This window comes from Botryllus schlosseri, chromosome 14, assembly GCF_051294905.1.
Source record: "Botryllus schlosseri isolate E-star chromosome 14, Bs_hap1, whole genome shotgun sequence".
In the NCBI taxonomy this organism is placed as follows: Eukaryota; Metazoa; Chordata; class Ascidiacea; order Stolidobranchia; family Styelidae; genus Botryllus; species Botryllus schlosseri.
This window is the reverse complement of record NC_137249.1, coordinates 6,702,910-6,723,560: the sequence shown is the minus strand read 5'-3', so window position 1 is coordinate 6,723,560 and position 20,651 is coordinate 6,702,910. Positions and strand designations below refer to the sequence as shown.

The following is a 20,651-nucleotide window of genomic DNA, read 5'->3' as shown; positions in this document are numbered from 1 at the left end:
TTAGCAATATCTGCGCCATGTACAGTATTGACAAAATCAACTTTGCTTTGCTGCATCATCATTATGAATGATGATGGAACTGCCTCCCGTACATATTTTGTCATTATAGCAAGTAGCTTATTAAAACTTGCGGTTGGATGAATACGCCATAGTGGTCCATAACCTTTTCGTCTCGCTGACCGGTCATGATAATTCTACCGCTGTCCCCCTAAAGTATAGGGGACGCAGATATCTTTCAACACATTCTTAACTGAATAATGAACATGCATTCAAAATGAACTGAACAAGTTTAGCAAAAAATTGAACGTCACTATATTTATAATCGCCACTTAATCGACAAATCAAAGAGAAGATAGGCTCTTTTCTTATATACAACAAGACCGGGATTGATAGCAGATATTGAATTTCGATAAGTCTTGTCTTGATTTTGGAAAGTCGATATAAATGTCAGGATATCATTTGACATGTCCGAGTCAAATAATCCGTGTATGGCATATATCTAAAGATGCCTCCAGTCTGATTACAGACTAATAATGCCCCAGCGGACCGGTGATGACTGTTCCGCGAACTGGTGACCATTGTACCGCGCTCCAACCTGTTGCAGTACCAGGAATTAACTATAGGACAACATCGTTGACATCCGAAGACTCGAAGACAAATAGCCCATGTGTCAGTCTTTTATTTTGTATAAATAGAATACATAATATTGAAAAGTACTACATCTTTACACGTCCGCGCAATTATCGATCAAGTCTCTACTTTGCTCTTCTACACTAGATGACCTTGTCGATTTAGCGCACGCTTTAGGCGAGACGGGATGACAAAGGATCTTGTCAAAGCTGAGAAATTTCTTCTCATCGGCAAAGGATTTCGTGTCTCTGGTGTCCGCTGCGAGAAGGTCTTGAATTTCCGCCAACGTCTTGCCGCTCGTTTCGATGACGCATCGCCGAGTAAAAATCAAAGCAACGAAGCAGACCGCCGCGAACATCCAAAAGACGGTATGTACAGAAAAAAGTTCCTGGAGAAAAGACGGACTATGAACAACCGAAATACACGACAAACACACATACATCAATGGTGATACAAAACAGAAACACAAACAGTATTCGATAGGGGTGACCTATAAGACCTTACAAGTCAAAGTCTGCATGATTGCACCCGCACCAAACAAATACGCTTTCTTGATATGATCTGCTTATAAAATTTGTTAATTAAGTAAAAAAAACGAAAAAACTTTCTTCATTTATCATGAGGCAATTCCCAGATATGTTGTGGTATGGTGAATACTAAATTATAGGTCCCGAGTATAGCCAAATGGATTTCTCGGCTAGGTTAATAATGGGTGGGGATAAGCAGATGTTTTTCTTTGACGAGTATCTCACGAGAGCTAACTGAGCAGAGCATCTTTAGCGAGTGTGAACAGGTTTTTTTTTGTGCATAACTTGTGACACTTCGAAGCAATACATCGATAATTAACTTGCAAAATCCTCTGCAGGCCTGGCACATAATGATGTACTCCTATAACGAGCATTCTGTTCCGTGGGAAATATATAGTATTGCAGTAAATGGCTCGATATCTATACTTACGATAAGATTAATGAACGACTTGGTGAGGATGAACGCGCATAACCAGTTGCTCATAGTTCCGATTCCGCACGCAACGCCTCTTCCTCGGAACGGTACCATTTCGCTGAGAAGAATAAAAGGCACAGGCCCCATGCCTATGCTGTACATTGCAATATATAGGATGACAAAAATCAAACATGCCCAGGATACCACTGTTAACGGAAAAAAGACGTTGCGTTACTTGCCTTCGTATTTTGACCATTTGTGTTTCAGCGATGATGATATAACACTGTCCGCAGTTAAAAATAAACTAATATTCAATCCAACACCACGAATGAACTGATATATAAACGACTCCCACACAAGCACATGTTAATTGTAGTGCTACATGTCGCCACAAGACATGAGCACATCGGGCTACCATTACACCCGATTTCGACATGATAGAAGAGTAAATAGATAATTGCAGTATTAAATATTGTAAATGCGGTATAAGTAAAATAACCTAGCGCTATCGATGTATACCGCGATGCGCTTTTGGAAATCACTTGGTGTGTGCCTACATAGAGCATAAATGGAAGACAATTATTTGGACCCAGTGGCCTGAAATTTTCGAGACATAAGCGAAGCCACAAAAACCAACAACAAACGGCCTCGCTATAGCTTGCCGAACAATTTTCCGAGCTAAGAACACGACACTACTTTTGTTTAGAGGTCGACCGATTACACTGGGCAACAATTTTGAACGAAGAATTTGTTGACTTTGATTTCGCACTTGATCTAGGCTAATTTTGACGTGCTGATTCCAAAAATGCCGTTGGTTTTCTACCATCACGTCAAGTTTTTGCTCTACGCCATATGCCCAAAATATGCAAATTTTCACGAATTTAACCATATTACTTTTCGATACCATATAAAAATCCACACTTTTACCACATAATAAGTTATATAGCCAAGGGCTCAATTGAATTATCACGAAAAGAGGCACTGATATCGACCTAGGCCTATGCTTTCAACCATTTTTGGTGAGAGGATGCATCATCCGAGGATATTTCCCACACATATTTGATGCAAACTGCAGGATCTGGCAAGAAAAATAAATATTACATTTACTATCAGCTATATATAGGTCCAATGCACGATTCAGCTTATCCAGTGCAACTGGAAACTCCTACGCTCGATAATTTGGATCAAGATGAAGATGATAGGGATAGCAGGCTAATGATGCAGATTTTGAAATCGAAGATGATTCAGAACGTAGAGTAGTTCATCAACACAAGTTATTGATCTGACTTAAGCTTGGAATATAAATCTTTTGAACTTTTAACATCCTTACAAAGTGAGAAAAGATTAGGCTACTTGACAAGGTAGAGAAGGTATCTCACTTTCAATCAGGAGATACAGCCGTAGGCAAACTTTCGGTAGCTTTGTGTATTGTCGTGATACTGGTATTGGCAATATAGCCTACTGTTACCATGGGTGGCTGTAGGAGTTAAGAATCACGATTTACAACTCAAGTGAATCGCAGATGCCTATAGCTCAAAAAGAATCAAGTGTGGCATTTTCAAAAATGCAACCGTCTTGGGAGCAGTAACAATTGCACACTCAGTTAGTCATTGCGAATTATACAGAAAAATTGAGGATAATACATAAGCATCGAATGGATGCAATATCACGAGCGTGATTGGATCATATGCGTCAGCTTGAAATATTGCGTTTTCTTAGTGATCAGACAACAAGGATGCACATGTAACCCTGATGCACATGTGCCACGGCCATATGTTTATGTCAGACAGCATAAATAAATAATTTCCCTGAAAACCTTGACAGAATCAGAGATGGACAAGGAGAAAATGCCCCCAACATCTGAAGATGATGGTAATAAGGTACCAGAGTAGATTCGAGCTTACATATGTTAGCTGACTATTGCTCGTCTATCAAACTAGACAACCTATATAGAATTATTGATTATTAGCGTAAATTTGGACCCTGAAGTTCGCACTTTATTTATCCTGTAGAAGCAATATCAGTTTAAATCGACCAAATAAAGCAGTGCAAATGTTTACTTGAAGTCAATTGATTTACTTTCGACTGCTTTTGGTTTTTGAAACGTTTTATATAATAAACACAAAATATTAAAAGTGGTGCTATTATGTGGGTTACGAGAGAATGTGGTGGGTGCCTAACCTAAAAACTTGACGTGATGGAGAAAAACGGAAGTCATTTTTGAATTCAGCGCCCAAAAGTTAGTCAATATCAATTGTCTGATCGAAGTTAACAAAAATTGTGTTGGCCAGTGTCACCGAGACCGATATTTGGAACATTTCCGATTATCGATATCGGCCTATGCGGCCAGATATTTTATGTATAGAAAAATAATCAAAAATAGTGGAAATTCAATGCTCCGTTTTCTCATCTCAAGAAATCGACGACGCAAAGGGCGATACGTGACAGATTTACCCTTTGCAGGACGAGTTTAACTATAGGTGAGCATGCAGAGCAATTATGCTTCCTGCATTACAATCTACCTCTACTGGACTGATCTGCAATTCTGTATCACGTTTTGCTTTTTGGGTTATCCCAAATTTCAATGAATATGCACCATTAAGAAATAACTATTTTCAATTTCAGTTTTCTGGTTTGTTGTTTAGCTTTCTGTGGCATGTACAAGTGCCATCTCGCTTAATATATATTATTTTTGGCGAAATGGTAATCTGCTCCTGCCATATTAATATCGGCCTATATGATATCGGTTATCGGCCTTGTGAGTGTGTCGATAATCGGTATCGGTATCGGACAGCAAACATCAATATTGGTCGACCTCTACTTTTGATATCACAATCATAATATCGTTCATGGTGGCTGATCTGGTAAATCATATTTTTATGCACAATATGATATTGGCGTTTCATGCTTGCAAACATGTACGCTCAGTATGGTCCTCGTGGTATGAAAGAGAGAGAGAGAGTAAAGCTATGAAGCAACCACATACCGAGATCCTGAACATCACTGCTTTGGTTTGCAGCATGTACTCCGTGTATGGTGCTTAGATTGTGCACGAGAGATGTTGTATTTACAGGATCGCGGTTTGGGCTTGAGGAATTGACGTCAAGTGCCTTGTCCGCAAATTCGCTCCCTGTAATTGTTTTGTAGATACTGTCAGCACATATGATTGATTACCGGCTGTCATCTATTGCGTGTATACTGCTAGATCACTTTCACACTTATTATATATTGGTATTAATGCGGTTGTATGCTGCCGAACGGAATGCACACAGATAGATAAGTCTATCGAGCGGTGATAATCGTTAAAGGTGTAGCGGTTTGGCGCCAGAAGATATAGACAAGCCATCGAAGGCATGGCTACAGCAGGGTCGGGCATGCAAAACTTCCTCCGAGTTCGGATGAATTATGACGTGTTTACGAAAAGTAGGCCTATTACATACGGTTTTATACTATAATACAGTAGTTCTTAACCAATGTGAAACAGGCAACTTTCTCAAGTTGGCCATGGAGGTATTAGTAAAACTATGAAGTTCGTGAAAAGAGTAGTTTTTGTAGCCTTACTATTTCTACGAACAATGTCCATGTCCGTGGCACCAAATTATTTCTCCTTAAAGCCTTTCGGCATACTAGCACGATAAGCGAACGTCAATAAATACAGTGAGCCGGAATAAAAATACTTAACTATAGTATGTTGTCGCTATGACTTGATCATAATCAGCAAGCTCACGGATGGCCGATATCACAATCCACGTTTAAAAACATCGCAAATACATTCGACATACACGCCGTTCTTGTTGACCCTCGTGTGACGCGCGCTGCAACATTCTAATTGTTCTTGATCTGCTGTTTACGGATAACGCTTCCCATAATACGATAGGGCGGAAGGAATTCAAAGGTTATAAATTGAAGCCGGAGTTCCTGTTCCCCATGTTGATCGAATCGGAAACGCTACACCAGTGGTTCTTAACCTTTTTTCCTCCAGCGCCCCTTTTCAAAAATTGCCTGGGTCTGGCGCCCCCCCCCCCTATTTTAAGGACTGTAGTAAAAACAATGGGTAGATAGTCGAAGTCTGGTAGGTCTTTTTAGGTTGAGACTTTACCATTGGAAATATTTCGCGCTTAAATCGCTCCCTAGGATAACTCGAGTAATTAACGATAACATACTTATATATGTTCGATATTCGGGACCAAATCAAGGTTGTTGTTTATAACAACCATCGGGTATGCCTACCAGCTCAAACCATCTGGTTCGAGCCCAATGTATACATCCCGAATTCGCCTCTGCGGTTGGCAATACGGGAAAGTTAATTGTATTGGTATTTGTTTTGTTGTTTTGTGTTGGTAGTAAATCAACTGAATGTGGCAGAGATCTTTGCTCATACTGAATTTAATACTCCACCCAGCTCTTAACTTTAAAAAGAATGTATTCCAAACAAAGTAAACCATATTATATAACGTTCATGTGGGTTGTGGATCACAAAACTAGACAGTATCATCCTCTATGAGACGATGAAGAAATATTCTGACGAATTAATTTTGTAACTCTCAAATACAATTATATTTCGGTAATCATTTTGGCCGGAAAGAGTCAAAGCATCTGTAATGTACAAAGGGCATCACTCTCATAAGTGGTACAGCAGTACCTCTTCAATTACGACACGATATACACGACAGTATACAATACCTATCTCGAAACATTTTGTGGAAAATATCCCGAGCTAGCGTGACGGGGGTGTTTTAACGGGGAATTGGTAATCAAGAAGTACGCGCAATTCATTTTACATGAATTATAATAAACCACTGCATTCATGGAAACAGTGTGCGTCTAAATTTCGCGCGGAGCGCGACGAAAAATTTCGAGATTTGACAGATTTTGTGGAATGTTAATTTTTAATGAGAACTTGGAGATATATAAAGATGTTGTTCTATTATATAATCGAATAGCATATTCATATTAAAATGAACCCGAATATTTTCGGCTGACACTCGTCAGGGGTAATCGTCAGCAACTAGTAGAGAATTCGAAAGAACAGTGTATATCAACAATCGTAGCACAAAATATGACGTCACCAGCACGAAATGTCGAATACGAGAGCGTTCAATGTACTATTTTTAGATGATACACGAACTCTTTTTGTTGACACAGCCTTGGCTGGTGTATTTTGATAAAAGTCGACTCCAAGGCGCACAAATGAAAGTGTGAGCGACCCTTTCCGAGTATGCGAAATCTGTCGTCTCGATAATTTTTCGCACAGGCGGGATTATCCAACAAGTGTTTGCCAATTGCAGAATTTATGGCCTTTGATTGGTCCGCATCAATCTTGAGCGGGTGAGTTAAGGGTGAGCTTTTCATCGAGCGTGTTCTAATGAATCTAGGGACATGCTGATTTATGCGTTCCTGCAAGCGCTTTGACGTTCTTCCCACGTAGCCACAATCACAGTGGCACTTAAATTCATAAACTACATTGCTTTGCTGAAGTGCGGGTAGCACGTCTTTACGTGTTGCGGGGAGCAGTTGCGTTGTCGTGAAAATCACGTTGGTCTTCACTGTGTCGTAACACTTATTGACCGCTGAAATTAATTGCTTTTCAAAGCGGGTGGAAATAGGCCCTATCCAAGGTAGATGGATGTAAACATCTTTGGTTGTTCGTTCGGTAGGCTCTGTTGACTTTTCTGCATTGAAATGTGTTACTTTCCTCTCTATGCCACGGTTGATGACATGTTCAGGGTAACCGTTATCAAGTAAGATTTTCCGGATATTGTCAAGTTCTGAGTTCAGTTTATTACCCGAACATATCATCAACGCTCTATGCACGAGGGTGCCTATGAGGTTGATTTTTCTGCGGCTAGGACTAAATGAGTTCCAACGAAGGTATTGGCCAGCCGCAGAAAAATCAACCTCATAGGCACCCTCGTGCATAGAGCGTTGATGATATGTTCGGGTAATAAACTGAACTCAGAACTTGACAATATCCGGAAAATCTTACTTGATAACGGTTACCCTGAACATGTCATCAACCGTGGCATAGAGAGGAAAGTAACACATTTCAATGCAGAAAAGTCAACAGAGCCTACCGAACGAACAACCAAAGATGTTTACATCCATCTACCTTGGATAGGGCCTATTTCCACCCGCTTTGAAAAGCAATTGATTTCAGCGGTCAATAAGTGTTACGACACAGTGAAGACCAACGTGATTTTCACGACAACGCAACTGCTCCCCGCAACACGTAAAGACGTGCTACCCGCACTTCAGCAAAGCAATGTAGTTTATGAATTTAAGTGCCACTGTGATTGTGGCTACGTGGGAAGAACGTCAAAGCGCTTGCAGGAACGCATAAATCAGCATGTCCCTAGATTCATTAGAACACGCTCGATGAAAAGCTCACCCTTAACTCACCCGCTCAAGATTGATGCGGACCAATCAAAGGCCATAAATTCTGCAATTGGCAAACACTTGTTGGATAATCCCGCCTGTGCGAAAAATTATCGAGACGACAGATTTCGCATACTCGGAAAGGGTCGCTCACACTTTCATTTGTGCGCCTTGGAGTCGACTTTTATCAAAATACACCAGCCAAGGCTGTGTCAACAAAAAGAGTTCGTGTATCATCTAAAAATAGTACATTGAACGCTCTCGTATTCGACATTTCGTGCTGGTGACGTCATATTTTGTGCTACGATTGTTGATATACACTGTTCTTTCGAATTCTCTACTAGTTGCTGACGATTACCCCTGACGAGTGTCAGCCGAAAATATTCGGGTTCATTTTAATATGAATATGCTATTCAATTGTATATTGAAGTTCTGTACCTCAAAGAAGCTATTATATAATCATAAGCCTCTACTACATTATCTACTGAGACGCCATCTTTCGTCAGCGCCCCCATACCGCCCCTCTGAGCCAAGCGCCCCCCCATTTCGCGCCCTTGGCGTTTCCACCCCCTCTAATATCCAAATCACCCCTTGAGGGGCGCTGGAGATAAGGTTAAGAACCACTGCGCTACACGCTTCAAATCCCACCTCAAAATTAAACTCCTACTCATATGCATGCCAAGTACAAGTTGGATTATAAAAAAAGTGGCAGTGTAGATGGGTGGAGAAACACAAAGACCCCGACCAGTAATGTTATCCACATAAACTGGTGACCGCTAATCGTTCGAGAACTACCTTAATCAGAGTCAGCAACGCGCACCGACTGGGGGTCGCGGGGAGCGCGCCTGATAGGTGATTATTTAGTGGGAGCAGTTTTTAATGTGTGTGTATGGGCGACGGGCGGAATTTAGATTGTACGATAGCCGGAACCCAACATTGCAGTAATGAAATATTTCTGGGGCCATAGATCCCACATGCGTAATCATTCTTATTTACTTATCACACTTCCATACCAAAAATACAGAGGCTCTTATATGCGAACCACGGATATAACAAGTTGCAACTCCTGTAATAACATAAGTATAGAGACATTATAGTGTGCATGTGCAAATGTACAAACGCCACAGTACAAGTCTACGACAACCGAAATATATGCTTCTGGGGTAATAAGTTACAGACATCGTGATTTAACTAGATACCGGCAAGTGAACGTCAGCCTATCACATGCGCGATTTATCGAATCTAGAGATCCAGTTCGCTAGGAACTTGCATATTGCGGTTATATTCCCCGAGGTTTCATCTAAATTTTTGAAGGGTTCAGAGATCTAACTCGTAATAAAAATCATAGCCGATTGCAACGTATGAATAAGTTTTTACTCTGTGCGGCTGTTGAACGTGCTCTACTCATCGCTCATGTTCAGTTCGGAATTATCGCAATACCATATATATATATATCCATTTGCAATGCACAAATGGCGGAAATCACCAAAACATTATGGAACTACTGGGGAAACGGCATCATTCATTCCAACTGTCTAAAATTAATTTCAACCGACGATGGACTAATATGGAGCGCCCAGAAAACAACCCCTGCTGTTTTTATCCAATCGACGGTACAAAAGCACATTAGGAATTGAGAAATGTGCCGGATGTATATAAGCCACAAACAAAACAAGTTTCCTTTAAAGTTTTGTTCTGATTCCCGCAGCGAAAATGAAATAACAGATTCAGTACTTAGTGGTCGTAACCATCAGTCGGATTTATATGCGTATGTTGCTAAGAATGGTTAGCGCAAAAGGTAAAGCTTTCAGGAGAAACTTATGACATTTTTTAATTAACCGGATTGCTCAAGTGCATAATCCTGCATGCGTCGACCGAAGGCGGTGGTTTCGTCTCGCGTGGTCGCGTATGCTCACATCAGCGGGTAAACTATATATAATTTTGCATTCTAGTTCGCTTCATCGTTGATTATAATTCCAGTGGAAGGTTGTTGTTCCGAAACACTGCCTTTTCTCTCAACAGTCTGCCCATTCAAATATACCTTGATTGCAGCTTACAGATCTGTCGGTTTCACCCAAGCAAATGAAAGACATATTAAGAGAAAAGTTGAAACATGTCAAAATGTCTAAGGGATACGACGCCGCGTTTATTTCGACAGGTATAGCATGGGCGTATAAGCTATGTATGTGTAACGACAGTAAGAGTCAATGCAGCGAGTTTAAAAGAGCGGTTGCAATAATATCGAGGCATTATCGAGGCGAGTGTCAGGATAGTCATTCATTCAAATCTAACCTAACCCTAACCTGACCATGCACCTAACACTAACCGTATGCAATTTAACACTGTCCCTAATAAGCTCGCTATTTTGAATTACTAGCTATTTTCAACGCCTCGTCACTGAGACACTCGCTGTTATACACTGGTCATTTCGCCTGGATGGCAAAATGAATATATTGCTCATTTAAATATACAGACCTATGTACTATGTACTGTGTGAGTCAACCCCCTTCCCATGGACAAGGAATCACATCCATGTAAATACGCATTAGGAATAGATTCGACAGTATATTTATATGATGTACGATGGGTATAGTAGCTTGAGTATGCATGTGACCCACCACATTGGATATAGGCTAAGATATAGTATTACATGCGCCGAAAAAGTATCATAATAATAGAGTGAGCAATGCAAAATGGAATAACGGTGTAGGTGTACTATACGCCTGACTACCAAGAGGTGGTCAAAGTAGTCGGTATTGCTACTCAAGTATAAGTAAAAGAAAGTATCTCGTTGCCGGTCATCTCTGCCAGAGTGCCAGTATACGGTTTATACAGTTACATTATACTGATCGTTCTGATTACTGGACGATTTGATTGTGACTTGTTAAAAACATACCTTCGTTAATGTAAAACATGCAGGCGCCGATGAAGAGGTGACATATTCCCATTCCAAGTGCTGAACAGCACAGAAGCCTGCGGCGGCCTACGTGATCAACAAGTATTGTCGCGAACGCAATAGAGAACACTTGCATGCCGCTCGCTAAAACACTAGCGATTGCTTCTGCAAAAACATATATGAACGACTGGTGACATGGTATATGTATTACAGTACTCGAACAGGTTGCCAACAGACTTGATTGATATCAACATATACAAAACATAGAGGCGATCAGTAACGAAAGCGTTCTACTTTGTAGGAGTACTTATAGGTTTTGCCTTACATGCGCCATTTAATCAAGTGTTGGTATTGGGTTGCTTCCCCTTCAACTCAAACAGTTTTTGGGTCAAACTTTACACTTTAAATATTAAAAATTAGAAAGTAGTTTGAAGTATATTTGTGTCATCTTTATAAGTGAAATTGCCATACCATCTGCGAAAAGTACCCTTTTACTATGGTAACTGAACTTACATCCGAAAATGACACTTACTGGTAGTACCGTTAGTCATGTTGCGTTTGTCGCGAATAACCATGCTATTTCAAAAGCAATCGCCTCCGTTTGACTTCTAAAAGCACGCGACCCCTCGAACAAATCCACTCATTGAAGCCACATATTGGATTACTTTTCAGAATTTCGTTCTCTACTCCCCCTTGAAGATATTTCGACATGTCTTGGAAACTATTACTTCTACTTGCACTTGAGTAGAATATTTATAAAATTGCGACTAGAAAATCGAAATTCTACTTGTACTTGAATAGGCCTACAGGCGACGACCACTTTTGACAAACTCAGCATGCATACATTAGTATTAGATACATAGTACATACCCTGATCAAACCCGGCTTTTCGAAATATCTCGTGTGCGTAGAAAAATATCACATTCCCGCCGCTACATTGCTGGAACACCATCAACGCGACTCCGATGCCAACGGGTTTTAGAAATGTCTTCGACGCGATGTCCGCGCACGTGATTCGATCGTCGCTGATCTTTTAAAACAAGGCGATTATCTGTACTTGAAACTCTATTTGCATGCAGCAAGAGCGCCAATATCAGTTATAACTAGGGATACAAACAAATGTGCACTAAACGAGCAATCGCTAATGCGAGATCGGTTTCTCCGTAACGCATTACAATTTTCGAACTTCAACCTTGGTCAAGGTATAGGACTTTCTATAGACGCTAGTTCCGAACAGCTTTTCTCTGTCAATCTCTTTTATTCTGTAGGAATTGAATAGTACATTGATATTGAAATGTACCAGAATATTTTCGGCTGGCAGCTAGTTACTGACGATTACCCCTGACGAGTGTCAGCCGAAAATGTTCGGCTTCATTTCAATATGAATATACTATTTAATTGTGTATTGAAGTTCTGCACCTCCAAGAAGCTTTTCTGTTGGAACTGTTGACTTGGTGAGCCATGTGCAAATTAAAACTACTCTCAAATTTCACAATTAAACTGTGGAAAGAGAGGGCAGTCGAGATTATTATATCGTCGCGCCAACAACCAGCACGGACGCATGTATTATGCAAATGGTAAAACGATGATATGTCGCATTTTCTGCAGTGACCGAAACACAAACGAAGCTCACAACAATGGAAGCACAGTCATCATATATACATATTGTCAGTACAGTCACGAATGTAAGGTGTCGGACATCTTGACATGGAATACCGCATGCCGTCATTTCCGTGTGTTATTGTATATACGCAGGAGGCTGTATATGTGCCTTCATACATGCTTGAGCTGCGTATTTCATTATAATCACGTTACGTAGAGACTATGAGATGATTTTACAAAACACGCCAACCACCCCATACCTCCTTCTGAAGCAACTGAATATCATCAAATTCAGGGGAAATGTCGAAGGACGATCCCCGAATCGTTTCCATCGCCTTCGTAGCTTCAAGCAGCCTTCCCTGCCTGATCAACCAGTAATGGCTTTCTGGCAGCATGAAGATAATCACGAATGATATGCAGGCTAAAATGAATATCGCATTCCGTAAATGCCCTAAGAATATGGAAACGAAACGCCTGTACATGTGGTAGCTCCGATTTCAGCAACCTGCCTCCAGTCGAGCCATATTCCACTGCAGTAACCCATTGGGAGACCCAGGGCCAGAGCTACACTGAAGGAAGCTCCCATCGTGCCCCTTAAGTGACTCGGACTGACTTCCGATATGTACATCTGAACAAAGCAGCATTCGCGAAACACGCACACACGTAAAGACGATTATGGGAAGAATCGTGCTTATTGCTATTGCGGCTGCATTAGTATGCGACGTATTTACAATTTTGGAAAGGAATTGTGTATGGCCTCGCCACATTGACTCGGGAAGATTGGTACAGACTAAAACTATATCTGGTCGTCCGAAAAACCAGTAAAGCAAGGTGTAGCCTACGATTGCACTGCATAGCGTACTTTATATATAGAGGTCGCAAATGATAACGTCGCAGTTTAGCTTCAGAGGAAATCGATGAAGTCAAAAATATGACCAGTTTACTTCTCAAGTCGGCCTCAAAGAGTCGATTTAAACCTGTTTTTGGTCTCGACACATAATTCCTAAAATGCCCGAGGGCTTATAAAAGTTGCTGGCATCGGATTTGAATCACTAAACATGGGGAGTCGGAGTAGGGACATTATGACCAGTCCGAATCGCGCTTTCAATCTGTTAGTCAGAGTCGCGAATTCCATGCGAGGGAGTCGTTTGTACGAGTCGCTGAGACAACTGTCACGCCACGACTACTCGGATACGGAATGGCTTCACCATGTGAACGGACGTAATAATTTGGTGTCGCATACGACGAAAAACGACGAAAGCCAACGTCAAACACAGAGTGAAACCACCGAAGGATTGTATCAATTCGAGAAAATTCGTGACGAAATAATCTAAATTCATTCATATCGCACCGGTATCACAGCGGTTGACATTCCAGTCGCGAATCCCGAGAGTCCTCTTCCTATGAACAAAAGAGGAAGACCGTACGCCTGGCACATGAGAACCCAACTGACGAAGAAGGATAACGCAACGGTGAGAAGGGCTACTCTGCGTCCGAAATAATCCATTATCGGCCCACTGAGTAGACTACCGAATATCGCCATCAACGGAAGCAGGCTCTGTTGAATAATAAATAAAATGTAGTTTCCTTGGATGTTAGAGATGAAATGAGCGAGGTAAATTGGAAATAGTCAAGTATTCTGCGTAATATTGACTGTATGGTCGCTATATTAGCCAATGAATTGCGGTTTCCGACGCAGAACAAAACTGTTTACATACCCCGAACCATGTTGCTTGCTCTGATGCGAGTTGCAGCTCCCCGCCCATGCCATTACTTAAATCGTCCATAGCCACAGAACTGAAGCTTATGGCAAAACCTGCTACAACTGCACATGACGATGCCCCGGAACAGATCAAAATAGCCTTTATGTTCACTGTCTTCTTTCCGCCCATTCTCGATACCAGTGGGAAAGGAGTTAGCGTGTCAGTCAAGGTATACCTGACGCACTATGATTGCTAAGCAACTAACTGCAGTTGAACCAGAACCCGTAATAATACAAGAGCATGTTAGCACCTTCGAACATATCCCTCGTTCATGTCAATAATAATCTGAGTGCAGACTGAACTGAAGATAGGTTTCCTTCGGGCGTCTTTGTCTTAAAGGTCGCAGCACCGTGGCTTGATTACACTTCACTTCAATAGACTAACAAGACGTGACAGGGCCGAAACGTTAGGTTTCAGCAACAGATACAACCAATCAACTCTACCATTCTTTGTGACGGCTAAGCTAAAGTGGACATTTCTCGACCGTCGCTTGCGTCAAATGCAGGTCGGCTCAACCAGGGCTTGCGCAATATTTAGATAGTACCGACGCTCTCAGGTAAAGGGCGAAGTCATTTTCGTAACAATGAAATAGCAGCGAATTGCTTATTGAGCAGGTAAAACAGAAAGTATTGAGAATATTCTCAATTCATCCCAACACCAGGTAACAGATTTGCAGGGCGAAAATTTGTGCATAATAAAATTGCTTACTGTAGCATGGTACAGGACTATGCCACATATTGTCAATTCGCGACATTCGATAATATCAAGTAGTCTTGCGTCGGTGCCTGCGCTCTGCGTAGACTGAGTATTAGAATCCGAATTATAGTTATCACGCGCATTGAGTTCTTCATCAGCGCTGCCTTGGATGTGGCGTGGACTGCAATAGCGTCCACAGGCCTATCACCAAACCAAGAGTTTTGTCAGCAGTACAGTCGAAATAACATCAAAATAGAATTATTATTATTAACAACAACGCTACAACCAAAGTACCATTCTGAGAATATATGATAAAATCGTGAATGTACTCCGTACAATTGTCCATGACCAATAACCATTGGCCATCGGAATTAGTAATCGCTCTCCCCATACGAATCTGTGTTTCAAAATCTAATCAGCAAACCTTTTTGCTCTGACTCACATCAACCGTGGTAGGTTCGCGCTACTCACGCCTATTTGCAATAGATAAGTTATGCAATCGATCATGACTACAGAGATGTTTTTGTCTGGAATTAAAGGCATCAGTTTATGCACCGTTATTGACGGGTCAATGACAGGTCTTTCATTATCACATGGAAGGAATGTTAAAAATAACTATCGACAGTCGCACTTAAACTTTTGCTGAGTTTGTGATATCCTTTCCCGATGAATATTTTGCAACGCGTTTCGTTGTTTGACTCAATGTAACCATATATAGGCTTATAGCTAGAGTAACTTTTCCCAAAGATATTTATGTGGACGGCGCCCTTTGAAAACTTTTCAACAATTGTGGCACCCCTAATGAATTCAATAGTTTGCTACAGTTAAATGAGAATACAATATCCTAAGTCGTGTTTGCTCAAAATGCACAATACTGAAATTGGTTATGTGAACGATATGTTTGTTTATTCAGCACTCATCAAACCGCAGTAAAATGTTTAATATACGCATCTCACGACTTCTTAATCGGTAGGTCGTAAGAATTCGAGAAGCGTCGGATTACATCACAATTGAAACAATGGTCTTGATCCTATGGCGATTTGCTGAAACTACAGAGTTATAGACAGAGAGTCTATGTACTGCAACGCATAACTCAATGCAGAGAAAAATTGAATTTATCCATCGGTGTCGACATTACAATTTCACAGCGATTTTCGCTGTAGTATCAAACTATCACTACCACGTAATGGCTTGATGAGTACATTACTCCTACTAATATTATTATAGAGTACTATGCCACACCAAATACGTAGCAAGCTTCAAAGGGAATAAGCAGTGGCAAATGTGGAATTTCTCAAATTATCAAAACGGTAATAATTAGGGCAGGTTTTTGTTGCTTTCAAATACGTGGACAGTTGCATGTATTTTTCACAAAAGTAGCATTTATAGACAAGTTCCTTGAAATTATTAGGGTATGAGATACCCGAATCGATCCGTATCCAAGGCACTGTAGCAAAACTCAGTGACTTCAATGAAATCAATAGCCTGAGAAAATTGACCCAGTGAAAATATTATTTTCGGCGGTCTAGCCTGAATGTACTTCAAATCAGAAAGGACCTCAAATTTAAACGACAGTGAAATAATCAAGCGATCTATTTACATATAGTGCCAAATATTACCAGTAAAACGTTAGTTGTATGAAGAATCGAAAAAACTTGCAAAAGTTATAATATAAGAGCCGTCCAGACAGCTTAAAACACCATACTACATAACTTCTGAGTATTTAGGAAGCTGCCGGAAGCTGTAAAACAGAAGTTGCAAAAGTTGCGAAAACTTGCCCTAGTAATAATGGATGCCAATATTTTTTGAGGTCTAGAAACTTGTGTATGATATGTGCTCACTGCTCAGCTCGCTTCTCGTACATCCGCAATACACGAGGTAGAGTCATCAACTCCTGCAATCGCTCGTGAAATGAAGAGATGTGGATTATTTCTCAAAAACTCCACTACTAATTTGCGAAACGCGTATACTGTTAACGTTCATCTGGGACTGAAATCTTAGACGTGCAGACAATGTCAGCTGGTAGTATGCATTACAAAAGCATCGCGTATACACCAGGAAGCTGTGGCTAATCACCAAACTCATCATAGTCAATCGCATCGTCAATGACGACGCTGCAGGTTATAAATATTGAATGCACCAAACTATGTACGTCGATATAGGTTGGCGTTAGGCTTCTGGTTTAAATCAGGCTGATTTAAATCAGTGTGATTTAAATCAGGTTTTTTTCGTTGATTTTTGATTTTAATGTTAGCATTTTGATTTTTTTGATTTTTTTGTTTTTTTTTCAAATTTTCGGACGAGATGCGTGAATGTGGGTATTATTATCGGACAATCATGTGCTGTGCATTTTATATAAACCGGAGATAACATCTCGTCACCGGCAGCGGTATAGTTCAGCTATTTGACAGACAGATGGGAAAAGAACAAAGAGCGATAACATAACATTGTTGGGTTATTATTTTTATCTGAACAAGTCACACACAATGTACAATGCGATAAGACACAATGCGAAGTCATGAACAGATAGGAGGATGTCGAACGACACGCAGCAGTAGCGATCCTTTACTCTAACATCCACCTCGGCCTAGAGTGCCCGATGTTACAGTTCTTTTCGATGTTGATCTTCTTTGAAGCCGAGTCCTTTTCTACTAGTTCTTTCCATTCCTTGTGAGTACTTCCTTTCATCGGGTCTTTTACTGGGCTTTTTTGTCGCCGTAAGAACGGCAACGGCGGGGGAAGAGGAGCCCAGATAAACCTCCGACGGGAATCGAACCCGGTTCTCCTGCGTGCTGGGCGCTTATCGTAACCACTACACTACCTCCCCCGTCAAACAATATGTTAGCGTTTTGCTATTGAATACTGGTTAGTTGTCTGGAATATGCTGCTGCTATTTCCGAGGCGCTGCTGGGATACAGCAAGCGAAGCGCAATCGGGAGTCTCTATCGAATTTGAAAAAATCCGTTATCTCTGATCCAGATTTCTGGCAGAAACCACTCCATCGATCAAGATGAATACAACTATTATGGATGGTCCCGATTTGACTCAACATGTTTCCTCGCTAACTAAGAGATCTATCGACTACTCCGGACCTATCATTTGGAATGCATTACCACCACATATCCGTGAATTGCCCTATAATATATTTTAAAAAGCCCTACTTGATCACCTCTTGTCGTTACACTAACACTGTTGCCCTACCTCACCCAGACATTGCTTCATTGATCATTTGCTACCATCGTTTCATTTTTCTTCTATTTTCCTTTCTTAACTAAACATTTTTTACAGCCAGACTGTTCAGAGTCAAGTGTACCTGTTTGATGCTGGTGTGATCAGACTAGATGACCTTCACGGTCTTATCGATCATTCCTATCTAATACCGAATACTGTGCACGCATATTTTCTGTACCGCCATCACTGCCGTTTGTTGTGTATTTCGGTTGGATGAAAATAAAGACTCTCTCTTTCTCTCTCGCAACTAGAACCGATCAGTAATGATTCGCGCGACCCATCATTATCACATAGGTTTTCAGCTATCATTACCACATAGGTTGAACGTTTTCAGATATCTGGATGATAATTCACTGCCCCACATTATTAAAGTGTAAGCGTTATTCTTCATCGCCTTGATTGACATGGTCGTCATTCATCCCCTTTTCTTTTGTTGGTGTTGCTGTTATTATGAGTAAAAAAAACCAAAAAAATCATGATTTGAATTATTTAATTGATTAAAATCGATTTTAATCAAGGGCAAAATGATTTAAACCAGAACCCTAGTTGGCGTCATCAACATGACAATCATAATGACATAACGGCATCCTGCTGTTATCTGAAGCTATCAGAGTTCAAAGCCCTGTGAAATCACTTTTGCGAAGCGTTTTGGTAACAAATTGACTAGAGTTGGTTTGTTATTAATTTATCATTTATCCCTGGCTATACCATTTATTGATTGCAGTGAAGACTCGTTTAATCAAACTGCGATGCTCATGCAATTTTCCTGCGAAAGGCATCTATAGATTTGACGAGTCGCGCATATGGTACTTTTGCACTCGCCAAGCGCCACTATCCTGTGAAAGCATGCGTGAGCTTCATTTCTACATACTCTGCGAGCGAGTATGAAAAGGTTTATTTAAAATAGTACTGTAATTCCGAAACACGTGTACACAATTGTTGAATCGCCCGTAAACATATATTTCGATCCTCATATAGCCTACTATGACGTTTGTAGTCTAGAGGTCGACCGATATTGATTTTTGCAGGCCAATACCGATACCGATTATCGACGCACTCACAGGGCTCTTGAGATTGAGAACATGGGGGAATTAAATTTCCAATATTTTTGATTTTTTTCATATATGAAATATCGGCCCGATATCGATTATCGGGAAAATTCCAAATATCGGCCTTGATAATCGACCAGGTCGATAATAAACGGTCGACCTGTAGTTTGTACACTTGAATATGCACTCTATAATACCTCTAGCCCTATGCAAATGTAGCAGTGGTAACCTTTTTATAGCCGTCGCACAGTTTCCGTCTTGAAAATATTACGTGACCCACCTATTAAAAGTTCTACACAAATATACACATAATGTCTGTCTTTTTGGTGGACGAGTGACAATGACAAGTAAATATATTTAGCAAAATAGATAACGGAATATATGAAATGTGACCCCGCGGAATTGGGCTATGTCATTACGGCTATGTTGGTTTACGACTACTGTTTAATCAAAGTTTTGACCTTCCTCGATGCACACCCGGTATTGAGAAATGCCCCAAGCCATTGAACACCGTGACCTACAGTCGGTGCGCGTTGCTGACTCTAGTTATTACTCATTAGTTATTACTCAAACCACTAGTCGTTACCGTGCAGTGTATGTGGGAAACGTTTGGTCAGGGTCTGCGTTTCGCTTTATTATTGTAATCCTGCATGTACGGTCTACGTGGTATGCGTATGCGAGTCTCGTTTTGAGGGGGCTATGCGTCTACGATTTTCCCCATATGGACACACCCTCTTAAACCAATACCCAATACCTGATGGGTGACTCGATTCCGAGTCTAGTATGAAGCTTCTAGTACAGAATTCGAGTAACACCTAACAAGAATATTGATCTGAAAGTTCAACAACAGTCGTCGAGCATGTACGCATTCAAGTCGAAATACAAGCAATTTCTTCTAGAATCTAGAAGAATACTAGTCAGCTTTCAGGATTATCGGACTACGACCTAACATATCGATCTCGCCTTCCGCCACATGCCACCTCATTTTGTTGGTTGCCTTTTATATTCTCTGCTCTACTTTTCATTCAGTGTGCAACTGTGCATTAGGGCTCTTCAAAAATGACTTTTTTCTCAAATCGTACTGGCTACTTGATAAAATTGTTAGGTTACCTAATTTAAGCCTACACACAAAATTCGGTTCAATTCCAGCCAGTAACCGCTTTGCTACAGGAGAAGGAAGATTCTATTTATTATATAAAAATAAATAATAAAAAATTTGAAAATTTTCTGTTCACCCCACGAAAGTGTTAGGCTGTCTATAGAAACGATGCTCACCAAATTTGGTTCAATTCCAACCAGTGGAAGCGGAGTTATTGCCGTCGAAAAATTTGGATTTGAATAAAATAGTATTTACGGTGACCGATTCTTTGTTTATTTATTATAGTTGTGCTCACCGTAAATACTATTTTATTCAAATCCAAATTTTTCGACGGCAATAACTCCGCTTCCACTGGTTGGAATTGAACC

At 40.7% G+C, this 20,651-nt stretch overlaps 1 protein-coding gene and 2 long non-coding RNA genes across 3 annotated transcripts in view; 1 reads left to right on the top strand and 2 right to left on the bottom strand.

The window, feature by feature from the left end:
- The window catches only part of LOC145455708 (uncharacterized), a 237,639-nt gene that overhangs the window by 171,553 nt on the left and 45,435 nt on the right, over nucleotides 1-20,651 (top strand). The window lies entirely within an intron of this gene.
- On the bottom strand, nucleotides 662-15,213 carry LOC145456401 (facilitated trehalose transporter Tret1-like). The gene is made up of 9 exons (XM_080334516.1): nucleotides 14,164-15,213; nucleotides 13,797-14,003; nucleotides 12,926-13,073; nucleotides 12,706-12,866; nucleotides 11,714-11,873; nucleotides 10,844-11,008; nucleotides 4,559-4,702; nucleotides 1,588-1,778; nucleotides 662-1,018 (listed from the first exon to the last, which is right to left on the bottom strand). The coding sequence occupies exons 1-9, from the start codon at nucleotides 14,335-14,337 to the stop codon at nucleotides 725-727; spliced, it is 1,644 nt and encodes a 547-aa protein (XP_080190642.1). The 5' UTR covers nucleotides 14,338-15,213; the 3' UTR covers nucleotides 662-724.
- LOC145456404 (uncharacterized) lies at nucleotides 6,893-8,401 on the bottom strand. Its single transcript, XR_013920597.1, has 2 exons — nucleotides 7,704-8,401; nucleotides 6,893-7,244 (listed from the first exon to the last, which is right to left on the bottom strand). It is a non-coding gene; the product is annotated as an uncharacterized LOC145456404 (long non-coding RNA).

Coding starts and splice junctions, on each gene's coding strand:
- LOC145456401 (XM_080334516.1), bottom strand. CDS start 14,337: ATGGGCGGAAAGAAGACAGTGAACATAAAGGCTATTTTGATCTGTTCC. Junction 14,004..14,163: donor AGCAAGCAACATGGTTCGGG/GTATGTAAACAG, acceptor ATTATTCAACAG/AGCCTGCTTCCGTTGATGGC. Junction 1,779..4,558: donor CAGTGATGTTCAGGATCTCG/GTATGTGGTTGC, acceptor TTCCGTTAACAG/TGGTATCCTGGGCATGTTTG.